Raw genomic sequence first — 18,620 nt, 5'->3', positions numbered from 1 at the left:
AGCTTTGCACGGTGCCAGCATCCAACAGAGGGCTTGTGAGCACCTGTATACACTGAGTCGGATGCATTTTACTCACACAGCTTTGTGATGACTGCACGGAGCTCATGGTCACTGTCACAGAAAAGTAGGCACCAAGGAGCCTCCCGGGGCTTTTCTCCAGGGGCACCGTGAACGCCTAGTAAGGCTGCTGTTTCTGCCCCGGCCCCGCATCGGGAGCAGATGGACTTTTCCAGCAGACTGGCCCGTGGCGCATAGCATGCCCTGGTTACACTGAAATGTTGCATGTGAGAAACTGACACTCGAGCCTGTACCGTGTGCCCTGCACTTGAGACACACTGGTGAACGGGACAGAAACGGATCCTTCCCTCACGGAGATCATCTTGTGGCAGATGAAAACAGTAAGAACAAAAGTAAACAGACCACTGCCTCGTCCAGGCTGAACGACCCTCTCTGTGGCTAATCTCCGCCTGTTTCCAAGACAGAAAATAAAAACAACGCTACACAATGGGACTCTGATGAAGACTAAGAAATCCAAAAGTCAACACGTTTTACTTTATTTTCTCTCAATTGATCTCAACTCCCAAATGTTCCAGCTTCAAAAGGTAAGATTAGGTACCATTAAGCCAGTCAGACCAGCATTGATTTAAAAACCCTCCTTGATGCTACAGGATGGAAGAGGTTGCAGACCCTTATTAATCTCCTTCTTTATCAGCTTAATCTCAGCCTGCCAGGAGCCAGCCTGTCTGATTCCCGATTCTGGCCACATCCCTCCAGTCCTCTGGCTTCTGTGTACCAGGCCACGGAGCCGGTATAGAACCGTGAATTACCCTGCAAGGAATACTTTAGCAGGGGGCTGGTCTTTCTTCATGGAATCAGGAAGAAGGAAAGTGGGGCTTCATCTATAAATAAGATAGAACTCTAAGGATTTCACAGAAGACAGTTCTATGGCAGGGGCTCATATAACTCAATACATTTCTCACCTCTGGCCATGGAGAGAAACATATACATGATCTCAGGATGTCGATGTCAGGGGCCTTTCTGAACCCCAAGGAGCTAATTCCCTCCTTTCCGTCTTTTTTTCTCCAACCCAGCACTTACTCTCTGCCAGGCACCCTGCAGGGAGCTGGAAGTACCATGGAGCCCGGGTCTGAAATGGTCCCAGCCTTCCTCGGGCTACTGTCTAGCAGGCAAGAAAGATACCATGCAAGACACACAAGACCCATAAAGCCCAAGGGATTGTGCAAAAAAGCAGGAGAGCATGCCCTCAGACGGCAAGATAGGGGTCTAACCTAGTGGCATTGCTGGGGGTGGGGAGGTCTCTCGAGTCGAAATTGTCCTTGTCTTTTGAGTCATTCACAAGATTGTTTCATCGGACCATTCCTTATCCGCACGCTGGGCAGTTTCCCAGGCACAGTGAGAAAATTTATCTGTCACTAGGTACTTTTCTGGGAAGATTAAACTCACTTCTTCTCTATAGGAATTTTGCAAGGAGTTGTCGAAGGTTTGCTACCAAAGGGGCAGATAGTGACCAGGGGGAAGAAGAAAGGCTAGCACGTGGTTGCTGCATAGACGTCAATTGTTTCCTGGATCCACCTTCACGTGTTCTGCCAGCTCCACATTATTGACTTAATACTTTACTTTGCAATGACTCGCTTAAAAATGTAAATGAATTTATCACAAAAGGAATCTTTATATCACTGCCATAAATAGAATACCAATATCCCTTCCCCCGAGTAGAAAGTAACGGCAAAAATAAACGCAGTTAAATTCTCTGCTACCGACCTGCCCAGAGGCTGTCTTTACCTGAAGGAGCAGGTTGGTTCTAAAAGGCTCCATTATACTTGTCTTAGATCGCCCCCAGAGGCCTCCTCCCTCAAATCTTCTGCCTTCCAGAACAGAGCACAGTTTGGAATGAGACTGTAGGCTGGGCAGGTCACCAAAAACACTCGGGAACCCCAAGAACTCTAGGGGAGTGTTACTGTATGTGCCAACTGTAAAGGGAGTGCCATTTGCTGTGTGAATGACCACCTCTCAGTCAAGCTCATGAGGGGGCCTAATGATCCAGTCGAGGAGTTCTCTGCTGTCCAGCTTCTCCAGAAATTTCAATCACGTGCTCTAGGCCTGGGTCAAAGTTGTTTCTGGTACAGACCGGCCGCAGCCTCCTTAAAAACTGATTTAGTAAGTCAGTTAAATACTTGATTAGGATTTCTCCTTGCCTTGCCTCATCTGGGAGATGGTCAAAGAGAGAGAAGCAGGTTAATCTCTAGGGCTAAATTGCCAGCACCTGGGAAATGGCCAGCTTGACCTAGAGAAAATTCAGTTCTTTTTTTTGTGTTCAGTAAGTAGTTACTTTATCTCAGTCTCAGTTTACCTCTCCATAAAGTGGGTTTTGCAGGGGCTTTATAATCAATGTGTGAAACAATGTATGAAAGGCTCCTGGTGCATACATAGGCATCCAGCAAGTGGCTATAATTATGATTAATGTCTTTTGACATCCATTTGAACATAACTCTAGGCCAACTTTGTGATGGGTAACAGGGATCCTCAGACAGGTTTCCCCTTGTCTCATGGGCCTACATCACTGCCTTGGGCTGGGACTCTGCAGAAACCAACTATTCCCACCAATGGAGGGAGTGTATACACAAGTTACCTGGGGTCTTGTTACAATGCAGATTCCATTTCATTAAGTCTGGGTCTGGGGTGAGGCCTGAGATTTTTCATTTTCACCAAAACTCCAGAGGATGCCATGTGGCTGGTCTGAGGACTGCCCTTTGAGTGACAAGCCTCTAGCCCAGTGGTTCTCAAAGGATGGTGCCTGGAAGGACCAAGGGTCCTTGGGACTTGTTCGAGATTTGGATTCTCAGACCCCACTCGGGACCTGCTGAATCAGAACCTCCGGGGTGGGGCTAGCAATGTGTGTGTGTTCTTACACCCTCATGTGATGCTGAGCCACAGCTCTGGCACTTCCCGTCCCTGAAATCCACCCACAGCACTTGCTCATTCCTCTTGTGCTATGGGAACCATGTGGCCTGAGCCTAAAAGGGAAGAGACAGCTGTATCTCAGCCCTTCCTAGGCCAGAAAGAGCCAAATCTCTGGGCATTAGCATGTGGGGGCTCTTTTCTGTTTTCAGATTCACTGTTGACCCCCAAACACTAGATCAGGCGACCCCAATGCAGGTGGTAAGGGAAGGGGCAGTAGGGACCTAGTTCTGCTAGGGAGGATGAGTTGGCTGTCCACCGCCCTACTGTCTTCCCCCACCATTTGGTGCCTTACATGTGGCTTGGGCTTTTACGAGACCTCATGGGCTCCTCCACTGAACGGAGACAGGCAGGCAGACCAACAAGTATTTACAGAACGTCACACACACACACAAATTATGCGTTTGCACTTTCCACAATCCTAAATCCCAGGTGTTGGGTATTTGCTCACCTGCAGCAAGTGTGTCCAAATATAACAAACACCGGTTTGTATTTCTGTAAATCTACGTCTACATCCCTTCTTCTTTTTCACCCTCTACTTCCTCCGCACCACGCTTTTAGTCACTATATTATTTTTTGAACTAAAGCACGTTCCCATTGATGTTGCTCGGTTAATATCGTAACTACCCTCTTAAAATAAATCAATGGGTGTTGAGCACCTGCCAGACACTCTTTCGGCGGCTCGCATCTGTATGTGTGTTTTTAATTGTGGTAAAGTGCGCATAACATAAAATTCACCATCTTAACCATTTTTAACTGCACAGTTCAGTAGCGCTAAGTACCTTCTCGTGGTTGTAAAACCAGTCTCCAGAGTTGTCCTCGTCTTGCAAAACTGAAACTCTGTACCCATTAAATAGGAGCTCCCTCCTCCCCCAGCCCCAGGCCACCACCTTGCTACTTCCTGTCTGGATGTATTTGACGACTCTAAGCCCCTCCTGTAAGTGGAATCATACACTATTTGTCTTTTTGTGACTGGCTTATTTCACTGAGCATCATGTCCTCAAAGCTCATCCACGTTGTTTTCTTCCTTTTTAAGGTTGAGTAATATCCCATTGTACGTATACGCCACATTTTACTTATCCTATCATCCACCCATGGACATCTTTTGGCTACCGTAAATAATACTGCTGTGAACATAGGAATATAAATACCTGTCCAGGCCCCTGCTTTCAATTCTTTGGGGTAGACGCCCAGACGTGGAATTGCCGGATCGTACGATAATTCTATTTTTAATTTTTTGAGGAACCACCGTCCTGATTTCCATAACGGCTGCACTATTTTTCATTCCCATAGTCCGTGTTTTAGTTAATCCTCAGAACACGGTGAGTTGGATATTATTGACCCCATTATTTAGATTAGGAAAGTGGAGCTCAGAGAGGTGAGGGCACCCGCCTGCGGTCACACAGGCAATAAGTATTTCTCAAGAGACCAGAGCCTCAGTGTTCCCACAGTAACCCTCAGGTTGGCAGCTGAGAGAAATTTACAGGGAAGACCTAAATGAGTTATTCTGACACTGCTAGAGGTCGGAGCTTTGGTGGGCAGCACCAGGCAGGCTGGAGAAGGGGCCATGGCGCTTTGGCTGGTTCCACCCCCAAGGCTGGACCACGCGGGCCCATGCAAGGCCGTTTGTCAGCATGCCGTCCTCATGCACAGCAGCACAAGAGGCATCCTGCCCAGGGCCGGGATAGAGGCACCATTGCAGGTTTCTCTCTTGCCCTTCTCTTTGCTTCTCCTTGGAACTAAATCTACCCATCAGGGTATAGTCAGACATCACCCAGGGTCCTCTTAGCACCAATTCCCAAATTTTGGGAACTGCAGAGGTTCAATAGGAGAGGATTTGCTTCTCACAGGAGAACGGCAAATGAAAGCCACTGGCCTGATGAATTTACCAACTCATTTTCTCTGGATGTCTTCTGCCTCCTCCCTTCATTATTTAAGCCACGGTGGCATTTACCGAGAGAGAAGGTGTGAATTAATCCTGGGTATCGCTCCTCCGAGTGCAGCCAATGTTCTTGTTCTTGAAATCGGAGATGGGTAACTAGCGACACACACCCACGCCTCACCGGGCAGAGTCTGAGCGCGGCTGCCCCTTCCCCCAGCATCTGCCGAAACGGTGCGCCCAAGGGCAAAGGCCATCGCTGCGTTTCGGAGGCTCACCTGCCCTGCCGTGAGTCTAGTGTGCAGTGTCAGATGTCCCCAGTCCCCTGTACAAACTGTGTGCCACAGAGTGTACGGAGGAGGCCTCGGGAGCTGGAAGACCAGGACCAGCTGCCTTGTAGTTGCCGTGCACAAAAGCGGCTACAGCCTGCGTGGGCCGTGGAATCAGGCAAACTGGCCTGGAACCCCAGCTCCTCAGTTTCCCCACCTGCGTGACCTTAGTAAATCCTGGAACCTCTCCGGGCCTCCACTTCCTCCTCTGCAAATGGGCAAAGAGGGTGGTTGTGAGGCTTCAGTGGGTGACCCATGGGGCTCTTGGCAGAACGGGGGGCCCAGAGGCAGTCCCCCGGCCACGGGGCTCCTTGGGTGGGTACCTCCTCCCGGCAGAAGCCTGTCCCCTTCCCTGGCAGCTTCCTTACTTTCTCGCCAGCCCCCCCCCCCCCCCGCCCCCCGCCCGGCCTGAGGAAGCAGAAAGCCCCAGCCCTTCTGTCTTTCCCCAGAAGAAAATTGCTCCAGGCCTTAATCATTTGTGTTGTTTCTCTCTTCCTTCAGTGTGTATCTGTCTGTCTGGTAATGAGACAGGCAAACAAATGCCGTGCTCCAGAGCCGATGTGATGAGACTCGGCGGGGCAAGCAGGTGGCTGGGGGAGGCAGAAAGACGGAAGGCAGAGCGGGAGCACCGTTGTGCCACAGGGTGATTCGACGCGGCAGTGGTCCTTAGGCTGCAGGATGCTGTCCCGGTCTCGGCACTGGCCCGCCGCCCCGCGGGTCTCTTTTGGCACTGGTGCTTCCCACCGACCTTTGTGTTTCCCAGCTTTAGCCTTTGGAGCAGGAGCATGCCTGCTTCCCTACTGGATGCTATTTAGCACATCGTTTCTGGATAGTCCTCCTTGCTTCCCGGAGCCTGGGTTCAAATCCCAGCTCTGCACAGCTTACTGGCTGTGTGACTTTGGCCAAGTTGTTTAACTGCTCTGTGCCTCAGTTTCCTCATCTGTGGATGAGGCAGTAACACAGCCCTCACAGGACTTCTGGGAAGGCTACAGGGGTGAAGAAGGCTCACAGGTCTAGAGTATCATTCAGCGCAGAGCAGACACCCGCAGGTGATGCGTTATTCTCTGTTGGCTTCAGCCTCTGAGCAGAAAAGATGTGTGAGTAGTGAAGCCATGCTTCCAGAAGCAACCACCTCCCTTTACCTTTCAAGGCAAACTCAGACCCCAGTATGTTTGATTTCAGGGACAGGTAATGTTTCCCCCAGATTGGGACTTGGGGAGTCATAGGGTTATCAACCTCTTTGGCTAAGGAAGACCATCACAATCACTATCTACTGACACCCTCTTTCAGGGAGGAATACCCCAAAGAAAAAAGAACGTCATCTCTGAACAAAGAAGAGTCATTGTCAGCAATGGTGATGAGCAACTTGAAAAGAACATAACTGTCATGGATGCATTGTGCTTTTTCTCTTTTTTCTTTCTCTTCTCCCTTTCAGATCACCGCCCGTCTGCAGATCAGCCTTCAGGACCACTGATCTAAGGATCATTTCGACCCCCTAGTCATTGACTAAGAGGCTAGAGGGGAAGGAAAAACTTTAAGCCTCAAAAAGGGGCTACAGGCAGGGCTGAGGGCCTCCATGTTCCTCCAATAAGAACACAAAAGTGTTCGGGGAAAGTCTGGGTCAAAGCAAGAGCCTCCTTGTTTGCAGAGCAAAGCAATTTAGGACCTCACACCCACACCCACCCCGCAAGGCGGACGCTGGATTTCCAAGAGCAGCGAATCAGGATTCCAAGTGGACAAGTGTCCGGAAGGGCCGCTCCTGCTGGCATGTCACCAGGATACATGTCTCGTCACAGCCACTGCTCTCTCCCCAGATGGAGCAGTTCCCCTTGCCACTGTGAAGTCTGTGACAGCTGAAGCCGAGAAAACGCGGGGACAAACAGGTCCCGTCAGGACACCGGGCAGCTTCCTAGCCTAGTGACGAATTGCAGGCGACTGGGGAGAATTTAAAACCAACCCAGCTGCCACCCAGGAGAGTGAGTAATCTCAACACTTAAGGAGAAGCCCCAGACCGGCAGTCATTCAGACACAGGAGACAGTTTTCCTGGACCCAGATGGCACCCAAGTGTCTCACCCTGGGGCTTCTCTTGGACAAATGGACCTACCCCATCCCCTGGTAGGAGATGGCCACCTGATGTGTCCACCCCTCCTGCGCCCCCCTCCCCCCACCATGGCATTTATGTTCATTCTGTCTTTCTATCTGTCTCCAGAACTTCCTCCAGAATCTCTGGAGCTTCTCTAGGGTCCACACAGCTGCCACAAGTCTTGACCCATCCATCACGATTCCCTGGTTTGCTCAGTGTTTGAAAATCAGAACACCAGTTAAAAATGCTTAATAACAAAAGTCTTGGAGATCACACACATTGACCTGACCTCACGTCTCTTACCCTCCCAATGTTTCAAACATGCAACTTCCAGCATCCTCTCTGGGGATCAGCCCTTGGAAGGAAATAGTTGGCTCTAAGTGAAGTCTGCTCTTAGCACCCGTACGGAAGCATTAAGGTGATACAGGCGCACAAGGGCTGGCACTTTGTCTCCGGGCAAAAGGACGACGTCTGGGGACACTGGCACTCTGGGCAGTGGCAGGGCTGGAAGGGGCTCAGTGGAGGATAAAGAGCTAAACAGAGGCTTGCAGGTGGGTCTCTACAGCTATGGTTTTTATCTGAACTGGCAGTTCTGAACATACCACTAGGTCTCCTTCTTTTATAAACTAGAAAGGCTTTTCCATTGGCCCGCCTCCAACATTCTAAGATGACGAACAATGCCCTTAACAGGGCTGTGCTCTCCATGTTGGATGCATATGGCGGAAAAAGCAGGGCCTTCTGACTAAGTGGAGGGTGTTTACTTGTTATTAGACTAGTATAGACCTTTGGGGGCAGAAAGACTGAAAGCTTATTTTCGCCATGTCCTAGGCCTGAACTTGCTCATCCAAAAAAATATATTATGGGCTTTATGCACTAGACCATATGCTTATCACCAGGGGCCTGGGGGCAGGGAGAACTAAAACAGAATCGAGTCTCTCTTCATTGGCGTGGATACTGGCGTGACAGCATGCTAAGGGAACACACAGGAGGGGCAGCTACCACGGACTGTCCAAGGAGGGTCTGGGGTCTGGAAATGCTTTACAAAGGAACTGATACCAGACCTCAGCCTTGAAAGTGGAGGCAGGGGAAGGAAGGATAGGGTGGGGTGGGACTCAGGAGGGATAGGATGTGCAAAAAGGCTTTTCTAGAAAGGAGAAAGAACATGTGCAAAAGCATGGAGGCATGGCTCATCCTGGGAAATTGTAAGCAAAACAGAATGGCTGGAACCCAGGGAGGCTGAAACAGGAGGCAGGGGCCAGATTATGTATTACCTTGTACACCATGCTAAAAGCCATGAGAGCCCTTCTGGAATTCCACTCTCTCTGAGAAGCATTTATAATTGGCAACTCACAACATCCCCAATTTGTAAAACCTAAATAATTTTTAAAAACCTAGCAACCCTGCTTTATAAGGGGAAAGAGGCCCTGAGTGGTGAATTGGTTTCTAAGACGGATCTGTATTTACAATTTAAATTTGATGCTAGGAACAGTTGGCAAGAGGACTTGGAGCAAGTGACTTAAAAACCAGAGCTTTCTCTCTTATTTTACCCTCCAGTCATATTTCTACGCGAGGTGAGGGAAGTACACCATGACTGGGGAAAAGAATGAGCTTCTTCCAAAAAAAAAAAAGAATGAAAAAAAAAGATTGTATCGTCTTGAGCAAATATGTATGCTGCTTACAAAGTGCCTGCACTTCAAATGTTCAAAGAGGAGAGCTTGTTTTCTTTCACATCAGCCTGGACTCATCCACCACCAAAAGGTGCACCTCACTTCACTCTTGGCTGACGGCCACAGTGGCTGCCTGCTCCCAGATCTGGTCACAGCCAAGGACCAGAGGTAGAACCCCACCCCTGCCCCCCAACTTGCCTTTACTTTCCCCAGACATGGTCTGATGTCTCCCTGAGGTGCACTGGGACCCCTGGCCAGGGTGTTGGATGTCTCTTCCAATAGACCCGTTGTTAAATACCTTTACTATCACCCCTGCTCCAGGCCCCTGGATGCCCAGTCATATGGCACATAGATGCCAGCATTCTCTTTCAATTGACATCTGAATCAGATTTGCAGAGGGATGAGAGTTTTTCCCTCCGGAAGCTTTAGCCAAGGCCCCAGCTGTGAGTCTAGGATGCCCATGCCTATGGCATGGGAGCTTGTCTGGCAAGCCAGGGGGATGGCGCCATTACTGAACTTGACTGGACCAATGGGGCATTTTGGGGAGACAGGCGCTCAGTGCTTCCACAGTCTTCTTTATTCACCTTCCCTCTTTATAAGGTTCTGAGGCCAGACCGGTCTCTCAGGAAATCTCTGGGCCTGTGGAAGATCCCTGGGGAATGGGTTAAGTTCTGGGACCCACTCCCTACTATTGGCACAGGGGGAAAGAACCCACAGGGCAGGGCAGTCTAGCAAGGTGGTCAAGAGCACAGGCTGTGGGGTGTCTGGGTGGCTCAGTCGGTTAAGCATCCGACTCTTGATTTTGGCTCAGGTCCTGATCTCATAGTTTCTGAGGTTGAGCCCCACGTGGGGCTCTGTGCTGACAGTGTGGACCCTGCTTGGGATTCTCTCTCTCTCTCTCTCTCTCTCTCTCTCTCTCTCTCTCTCTCTCCTTCTTTCTCTGCCCTTCCCCCACTCGCTCTCTCTCAAAAATAAATAAAAATTAAAAAAAAAAAAGGGCACAGGCTTTGGCTTCTCACAGAACTAGGGTCACTTGCTTGATCACCAAACCTCTCTGAGCCTCAGTTTCCTCATTGATAATTTGGAGACAGCCACAAGTACCTAGCTTAAGGAGGTTCAGTAAGGATTGAGTGAAGTGGTACTTTAAAGCAATTAGCCCATGTTTGACACAACAGAACTCAACAAATAGTAGCTCTTGTTGCCAGTGGGAGGTGACCATTGGGTGGCCATGAGGATAACATGTATTAACATCTATGAAGCACTTGGAATGGCCTTTGGCTCCTAGCAAGCACTCAGTAAATCAATAAATGCTAATGATCGTCATCACCTTCATCTTCACCATTATCACGATGACTATTATTATTGCCAGTTACCTCCTTTGAAACCAGAGACTCTTTTATGTTCATGGAGATCCTCTGGGGAGGAGGGGATTGGGTTGCAAATATGGAGATCTGTGCGGGCCTGGCCTCTCTTTACCAGGTCAGGGTGTGATGTTGGATAGGTGAAGTTGCTTCTCAGGGTCAGATTTACCCTAACTGTAAAAAGGGAGGAGGTTTCCTAGGGGGAAACTCACACTTCCTTTCCATCCTAAGGCTGTGTGGGTGTCTGCTTTGCCCAAGGATGCCATGCATGGCCATCACTGGGCCAGTGCAATAGATGTGTATTGAATGCTCTGTGTGCTGGGTTCTGGGGACACCATGGTGGGCAAGACAGCCGTGCCTCACGCTCCTCTCTTGTGGGTTACATGTAAGACTAAAGCTCAGGGGACAATCAGAAAAACATTGTAGCTTACGACTGGGTCTAAAAATTGGGGCATGGCATGAATCCATGGGGGCTGTTTTATCAAAGCCCCATCCAACGTTGGATGTAGAATTTGAATTTGCTCTTTGTTTGAGTGCTTTGCAGAGAATTCATCTTTCTACATTTCCTTTTCTCTTCCAGCCCCAGGGAGGCATTTTCACAAGTGCGCAAGTTAGAAGTTGAAAACCATCACCGAGGAAAAGAAACGAGTCTCTCAGAAAAAGCTTCGGGAAGAAAATCCTGCCCCTCATAACCCATCATACGATTACTTGGGCAGGACAGGACCTCTGAGACTACCATACCAGAAGCTTCATTTTACAAGAAAGGGGATGGAGAACTTAAGAAAAGTGTATCTCAGTTTTTTCGACCTGATATGCATATACAATTCTCTTTCCTTGTTCACTTCTCATTCCTTAATCCTTTGAATATTTACTCCAGAAAGACAAGTCTTCCTTCCTTTTTTTCTTCCTTTTTTTCTCCTCCCCCCCTCCCTCCCTCCCTCCCTCCCTTCCTTCCTTTTTTCCCCTTCCTTCCTTCACTCTTTCCTTCCCTTCCTCCTTCCCTCCCTCTCTTCCTTCCTTCCTTCCCTCTTTCCTTCCTTCCCTCCCTTCCTCCTTCCCTTCCCTTCCCTTCCCTTCCCTTCCCTTCCCTTCCCTTCCCTTCCCTTCCCCTTCCCCTTCTCTACCTCCCCTTCCTTCCTTCTTTCCTTCCTACCAAAATCATAAGGTCCCCACTCTTCACTGCCTTCCAGAAACAGCCATCCTTTTACAGAACCATCGTCTTCTCCAGCAGGTAATTTTCCATCTCCCCTAGCATAGGGGAGGTCAAGTTGGGGAAGGGTGGGCATGCCTGGTATAATAGCACCATGGTCTTCAGTGTGATTCCAGGTCCCCCAGGAAGGACTATGATAAGGAAGACAGAACCCTACTCCTGGCGCCCCTTACTGGCCACTGTGCCAGGGCTCTTAAACCACTGAGCCCCTACTGGTTACTCGAAGATGGGCTGGTTCCAAGGGTTATATACACGACTGAGCTTGAAACCTGGCTTTGAAGCAGATATCAGACCTGTTGGGATTCTAGTCTTCTGCCCCATGTCCTTCTTCCTCCAGTCACGGCGAATCCTAGATACGGCTCCACTCCACTTAAACACTTGTGGGGCAGCCTGGGGGAGGGATTGAAGTGGGAGGATATTCTCAAGCTTGGCTCACAAGTGGTCTAGCCAGGGGTCTAGCCAGGGGTCACCCTGAGGACAGGGGCACCAAGAAGGAAGGATAATGCCACAGAAGATAACACATTTGACCTGTCTGACAGTTTTCTCCAGGGTCAGCCTAAACAGGGAACCTCCCAATGAAACAGGTCTCCAGGGGCACACGCATAGCAGAAAAGCCCTGGGTTTTAAATATATATGCAAATGTCCTTCTTAGCTCAGGCCTTCTGGCTTATTCCTGGATACACTGTTGGAGTAACCTGATGTGGGGTGTGGGGGCTCTATAAGGCATTTGGCAGGAAAGTGCAGCATTATGCGCAAAGTGATTTCCTGACTGTGTTTTAAAAATTAAAAGTCCCTGGCATGTAGAAGCTATTCAGTAAAAGTTTGGGGAATGGATAAGCCAGGGATGCCTGAATGAGTGGAGCACTCCTTAGGTTTTTATAGTAGAACAATGGGCAGCTGCTGATCCGTCCCTCTCACCTGGCAAGGCCAGCAAGTGGTTTGGGCCTCGCAAGCCCACACCTGGGAGGAGAGGGGGAGAACTGGGAGGAAGGCCCTCCCCACCGGGTCATCCATCACCCCAAGACTTGGCTTGCCTGATTTCCTTTCCGACCCTGGTTTTTGAGGCGAACAGCTCCGGAAAGTAGCGTGTTCCTCTCTCCGCTTGGGAGCACGTCATGTATTAACTGAACAGTATTTGTGAAAGTTTGCGGAGCTCTTGGGGAAACCGAGGACGAAGAGGAGGCAGACAGAGGGGTTCTTGAAGTGCTGTGGAGTTCACAGAAGGAATTCTTGGGTTCCTGAGATGGGAAGGCGCAGGGAGAAAAGGAGAGAGCAGGAGGTGGGCGCCTCCCCCGGGGCTGGGGTCTGGGTCCTTAGGGCTTTGGGATCCTGGCATTCCCCTTTTGAGGGACGTGTCGGCATAGCGGGCCCTAAACTCGCTGTGATAATGAAGGCAACAAATGGGACAAAGGAGGGGGCGCGCGCGGCGCAGACTCGAGTAGGGCTCCGGCTCGGCCGTAGCCCCAAGGAAGAGGGGACCTTTTGCCCACTCGGCGACCTCACCTTTTCCCTGCCCTGGGCCAGGAAGCTCTCCACAGGGCCCCTCAGAACCCTAGCTGCCTCCCCACCTGCCCGCCGCGGGTTGGACGCTCTTTGTGGCGCTGAAGCAGAGAGACCGCGAGGAGCGTGCGGGAGGTGGCCGGGCGGGGCGCGAGTCTCAGCCTCCCGGACCCACGGCGGGTGCGTCCCGAGCCGCAAGTGCGCACTCCTGGAAGTCCCGCGCCAAGGGCAGGGGCTCGCGGTCCCTCCCCACCTCTGGAGAGATCCCAGAAAAGCCGGGGCGAGACAGCGCGCCTGGGGGCCCTCGAAGACCCCCCGGCGACGGTACAGACTTTCTCGAAAGGTCTCGGTCTCGGTATCGGCGCTGGGAGCGCACGGGAACCCGGGGGCGTAGGGGGCGCCGCGGGGTTGGCTGAGCGTCCAAAGCCAGGCGACAGCGAGAGTCTCAGCGTAGCCCCAAGCGCTCCGCCTCTAGCGGTACCAGCCGGCGCCCCAACGCCGGGCTCCCGGGCCGGCGGGAGGATCGTGTGCCAGTCCGTGGGTACTGGGGACACTCCCCTTCCCGGGAGCCAGTGCAGAGCCCCCGCCCTCCGCTCCGACCCGGGGATCCCCTCCCCCAGCGCAGAGATCCCCGCGCGCCCCCTGCCCACTTTGCCAAGGCGAGAAAGCGGCCGAGCTGGAGACAAAGAAACTCCTGCCTCCTCCACTCTCGGCCCCTCCGCCCACCCCAGACACTCCCCGGCGCCCTCCCTCGACCCGGCGACAGCGCCCGCGGACAAGCTAGGGAAGGGGGGTAGGGTGGGCGAGTCTGCTCCCTGACGCGGGCCAGCTGGAGGCTGCCCGTGCTCCCCGCTTGGGGACACCCCACGGCAGCCGCGCCCCCCATCCTCCGCTCCCCAAACCGTCCCGGTCCCCCGGCACCGCCTCCCCGGGCCGAAACCTCCCCCCACTACTCCAGCTGAGCGTTAGGGGGGCGCGGCGCACACAAAGCGGGTGTGGGGGGCGGAGTACCGGGGTGGGAGAGATCCCGCCAGGGCTCCGCACGGGCCTGGGCGCAGCTATTTACCCGATTTCTTCTTCGATCTCCGAGATGTCCGCGAAGATGAGGAAGACCACGAGCAGCGTGAGCGCAGCCAGCATCCAGCTCCGGAACTGCAGCTGCATGGTGGGTTCGCGCCCGCCGGGACCCGCGCGGGCCGGCGCGAGGAGCGGGGGCTGGAGGGCGCAGCGGCGGGCGCCGGAGCCTCCGCGCGCGGCGCGCAGCGGGGCAGACACCCTGCGCTCCGGGCGAGTGCGGGCCAGCGGCGGCGGCGGCGACAGCGGCAGACAGGGGTTGCTCAGGCGCGGCGAGCCCGCTCGCTCCCTCTCCGCTCCTGCCCGCCCCTCCTCTCCCCTCCCGTCTCCTCCCTCCCCTTCCCCTCCCCTCCCTCCTCCGCCCCGCGCGGGGCTCTGAGTGCAGTTTGACAGCTTTGCTCCGCGCCTCAGCTCGCCTCCTCCCACCCTAGTCAACTCCAATGTCCAGCCATCCGCCTTTGCTTCTCCCGCCTGGTTCCTCTCTCAGCTCCCGAGGGCGCTGGGATGTGGCCAGAACCTGCCACTCCCCGCCTAGGGAGGCTGGGCTCGGGGCACCGCGGGCGTCCGGGTACCGCGCTGAGCCCAGGGAAGAGCGCGCACCGCCCGGCGTCCCCAGACGGCTGGCAGACGCCCTCCCGCGCTCGCTCTTTGTCCAGCGCCCTCGCTTCCTTGCAAAGTTTTGGCGACACAAAGACCTACACCTGGGGACTGCCCCCAGCGCTCGGCGAGGAGGCGGTTTCAACCAGGCAGATGTTTCAGCAGTTGACGAATTAGGAGGGGTGGTGGGGGAAGGGGAGGAGAGAAAAGATACCTAAGATAGGCCAACTTCGGAGGAGATGCAGATTGCAATTTGAGGGCCAGGTGCTCAGCCCGTGAGAAACCACCCCCTCAGGACGGTCATCTTGGTCACCACTGATACAGCCGAGAGTGGATCCGGAGAGGCTCCCCGAGTTGCCTGAGGTCACACAGCCTTGGCTAGAACTCTGGGCTCTTGCCGGAGTGGCGGCTCTACCCACAATGGCAGACTCAGCGCCCACCCTGCCTTGGCCCTCGCCCTTCTAACTCTGGGCTGGGCTTCCTCTCCCCAGAAGAGGGGTCCCTAGAGAGAGGGGCTTCCTCTCCCTACCCTCTCCTTGCAAAATCAACACCCCCCACCCCCGCCACCCAGTCCTACCTTGATCTAAAGGCCTCCTAGAAAATATGGCTCCCACAAAGGGGTAATGCCCTCCATGCCGAATATTTTTCGCTTCCCCAGCCTTAGACAGTTTAACTCAAATTACATTTTGCACCAACCATTAGCCTGGGAAGGGCCCCATTAAGTTTTACTGGAATTAGATAATTACCTAATTTTTTTTTCTTGCACTAATTGTAACAATCCTGAAATCAGGAAATGTAACTTCCCAGAAGTGATGGTCGGGTTTATGAAAGGGTCTTTGAGGTCTGAGTTTGGGGAAAAGGGTCCTGTTCAAGAAGCTGTGTGGAATATCTTAACTGCCTGGAAAGGACTGAAGAGTAAAGGGGGGGGGTGTGCAGATTGGCTATTTCTTCAGGGCCACCAATTCAGAGCCCGTTCTCAGAGGGTTTGGGGAGGGGCTGGCAGTGGCTAAGTCCTTTCAGGGTCACCTTGGGGAGGTAAGAGGGCCTTTAAAGCACTGCTTTTGGCCAGAATCCTGCCTCTTTGTGTTAGGAAGGAGGGACAGGACCAAGGCTTCCAAGCTAGGAGGCTACTGGACAGCTGTTGTTGATCCTGGAAGTGGAGATAAGTTCAGTTCTGCAGGAGGGGTTCCATCAGCCTGCCTGGAGAGCAGGAAAGGGAAGCAGCCCTTAGAAAGGGGGAGAGCTTTGGTTGTGGGGAGCAGACGTCTTGTCCCCATTGGAGGGGTGTACCAATGCCCGCGACAGCATTTAATTTCTTTCCCAGCCTCTTGCACCTCCATTCCTACAGTGAGCTTCTCCAGAATACCCCATATTTTTCTTGGAGTGTGATGTTGAGGTACAATGTTGGATGTTCATCTCCCAGTCCATTAGAGGTGGTAACATGCATCAAAAGAGGGCTTACCATCTGTGTGTGTGGCTGGCCACATGGTCTAACCATCGTGTCTCCACATCTTCTGATCGCCTTGATCTTTCCCTCTGTCTTGCTGGATGGGTGGTTAAGGAGTTGTTGAATCGCATTTGTTGTTGTTTTATTTTTCTGAGATGAATGGTTGTGATATCTGAACAGGGAGAGGTAAGAAAGAACAGGTTGTACCTGCTACGCTACTCAATATTTCAATCACTTATTCATTCACTTCATTACTCAGCAATGTTTATTGAGCACCTACCCTGTGCTAGCCACTCTGTGCTTCAGGCTAGAGCTATGAAGAGGAGAGAGAGAGGGAGAAGGAGAGAGGGAGGGAGGGAAGGAGGGAGGAAGAGAGAGCAAGAGCGAGAGCGAGAGCGAGAGCGAGAGAGAGAGAGAGAGAGAGAGACATTTCCTGCCCTCTAGTGGCTCATGGTTTAGGAGGAAGACAGATGTAATTATGGTATGGGATGTGAGTGAGCTACACTATAGCTATGGTCTCCTGCATAGCTTATAACTAATTAATAAGATCACACAAGAAAGCAAGAAGAAACTGGCTGGCCTCTCTCTTCTCTGCTCCCTGCTTCTCTACCAGCTACACTCTTACTATGCTGAACAGCATGGAGAGATTATTGTGATCCTAAATTCATCCAAATCAGGGCCTTCCTTCTTTGGACTCACTTGAGACAAGTCATTAGGACCGGACAGGAAACGTGGACACTGTTGGACAGTTCCATCCCTTATAGAGAAATGCTCGTAACCAGACCCACAGAGCAACATCTTCAACTACACCTGCTGTGAAAAAACTGGCTATCCTTGTTATTGAGGCTGTCCTTGTACTGAGAGTTACTGGGACGGGATTTTATTTGGAGGGTGATAGGGAACCCTCATGACAGTTGACCGCAATGCTGTCTGGAGGCAGTTTGAATCTGCATGGCCCCATGCACACTCACTGCCTCACAGCTGTCTCTGAACACTGAGTTTGTTCCTGGAGTCTGGAAAGAGGGAACATGACTGCATTGGCAGTAAGTGTCATCGCTGCGGATGCTGAGTTAACTGCCACACGCATACATACTTGGCTCAGCCATCCTGACCTTCTTGGTCTTTCCAAGAAACTGGGAAAACCCACAGTGATCACATCTTTAGGTTAAGTTAGTATTTGGGTTAAAACACAGGTGTTAGATGGGAGTGACAGCAAATTAAAAGTCTTTACCACACATTAACATTTTAACTCACATTAATGGTAGTATATGCATTATCTGGGCAACTGATAAGGCCCTAGGAAGTTCATATTAATGAGGGATAGAGTAACAGGAGGTTCTGCAGAGCCCCCAAGGCACCTAGTGGATTCACACGTAGCAGTTAGGCGGCCCTTCCTTGTCTCTGACTCTGGCTAAGGGCGTGCTTCTCTTTCCAGCTGCTGACCTCAACAGTGGGGACCCCCATCCAGAGCTGAAGTTCATGAAAACCCCAAAACCGTATGTGTCACTGACACATCAGCAAACTCTCTATACCGCTCACCCCAGATATGGTGAGTTTCCATCTGAACCACTTCCTGGGGGCAAAAAAGACACGTCTTGGCAATCGTTTTGCACAGGAACCATCATCTTCATTTTACACGTGAGGAAACTGAGGCTCAAAGGAGGCTCGATGGCCCAAGATAGCTCAGTTGGCAGAGAGGGAATCGCAATGCAGTTGGCCTCCTCTGGGCTTCATTGACTTCTGGGATTGTGGGAATGCCAAGGTCCTCTCAGCACTTTGGGCAGTTCTAAATGGATGTATAAGTAGGCAGCATCTTTGATTCTAATGGAATCCCCTTCGGCCTGGGTATATCAGGATTCAGGGAACAAATTTATCTTCACTCACAGTGCACCCTCCATCACTGGTGAGACTGTAATCATAAATCTCAATTTTTATCTCTCCACACAGAAGAAACCAGTCCTTTTAATCTAACCTTTAAAAAATTTTTTATTTATTTTGAGAGAGAAGTGGGGGGAGAGAGGGAGGGAGAAAGAATCCCAAGCAGGCTCCACGTTGTCAGCACAGAGCCTGATGCGGGGCTCGATCTCACGAACTCTGAGATCATGTTCTGAGCTGAAACCAAGAGTTGGATGCTTCACTGACTGAGCCACCCAGGTGCCCCTTAATCCAATCTCAAAAAACAAAACAAAACAAAACAAAAACGCACCCCAAACCCCTCAATAATAAATAATAATTTTCTTATCCAGAATTCTGACCCAGTCCTGAACACCCTTGAACTCATTCAGAAAGCAGTTTAGAACGCTTAAGGAAAAATTAGAGTGGTAATAGCCTTGTGTTTTCACATCTCTGAAGGAGGAGCTATGAATAGCCTAGTAGAGGGGAGGGGGCTGTTTAGGAGGGGGTAAAGAGTTTAGAATATCATAGTTGGAACAGACTAATAGGCTATTGTATTTCTGCACCTCCCATAAGGAGAGAACCTGCCTTCCCTTTTGA

General features: G+C 51.6%; 2 protein-coding genes and 1 long non-coding RNA gene across 3 annotated transcripts in view; 2 read left to right on the top strand and 1 right to left on the bottom strand.

Annotated features, from left to right (window-relative positions):
* FAM174B (family with sequence similarity 174 member B) overlaps window positions 1-11,222 on the top strand; it is a 243,143-nt gene extending 231,921 nt beyond the window's left edge. The window contains exon 4 of the mRNA XM_047863501.1: window positions 10,880-11,222. Within this exon, the coding sequence (XP_047719457.1) occupies window positions 10,880-10,921 (42 nt within the window). The 3' untranslated portion in view covers window positions 10,922-11,222. The remainder of the gene's footprint in view (window positions 1-10,879) is intronic.
* ST8SIA2 (ST8 alpha-N-acetyl-neuraminide alpha-2,8-sialyltransferase 2) overlaps window positions 1-14,173 on the bottom strand; it is a 63,126-nt gene extending 48,953 nt beyond the window's left edge. Inside the window, exon 1 of the mRNA XM_047863498.1 lies at window positions 14,076-14,173. Coding sequence (XP_047719454.1) covers window positions 14,076-14,173 — 98 coding nt within the window. The remainder of the gene's footprint in view (window positions 1-14,075) is intronic.
* Window positions 11,419-18,620, top strand: part of LOC125168402 (uncharacterized) — an 86,940-nt gene continuing 79,738 nt past the window's right edge. Inside the window, exons 1-2 of the long non-coding RNA XR_007153125.1 lie at window positions 11,419-11,530; window positions 14,100-14,174. This is a non-coding gene — a long non-coding RNA (uncharacterized LOC125168402). The remainder of the gene's footprint in view (window positions 11,531-14,099; window positions 14,175-18,620) is intronic.

Source organism: Prionailurus viverrinus, chromosome B3 (assembly GCF_022837055.1).
Source record: "Prionailurus viverrinus isolate Anna chromosome B3, UM_Priviv_1.0, whole genome shotgun sequence".
Taxonomy (NCBI): Eukaryota; Metazoa; Chordata; class Mammalia; order Carnivora; family Felidae; genus Prionailurus; species Prionailurus viverrinus.
The sequence above is the reverse complement of the archived record's forward strand: the minus strand, read 5'-3'. Positions and strand labels throughout refer to the sequence as shown.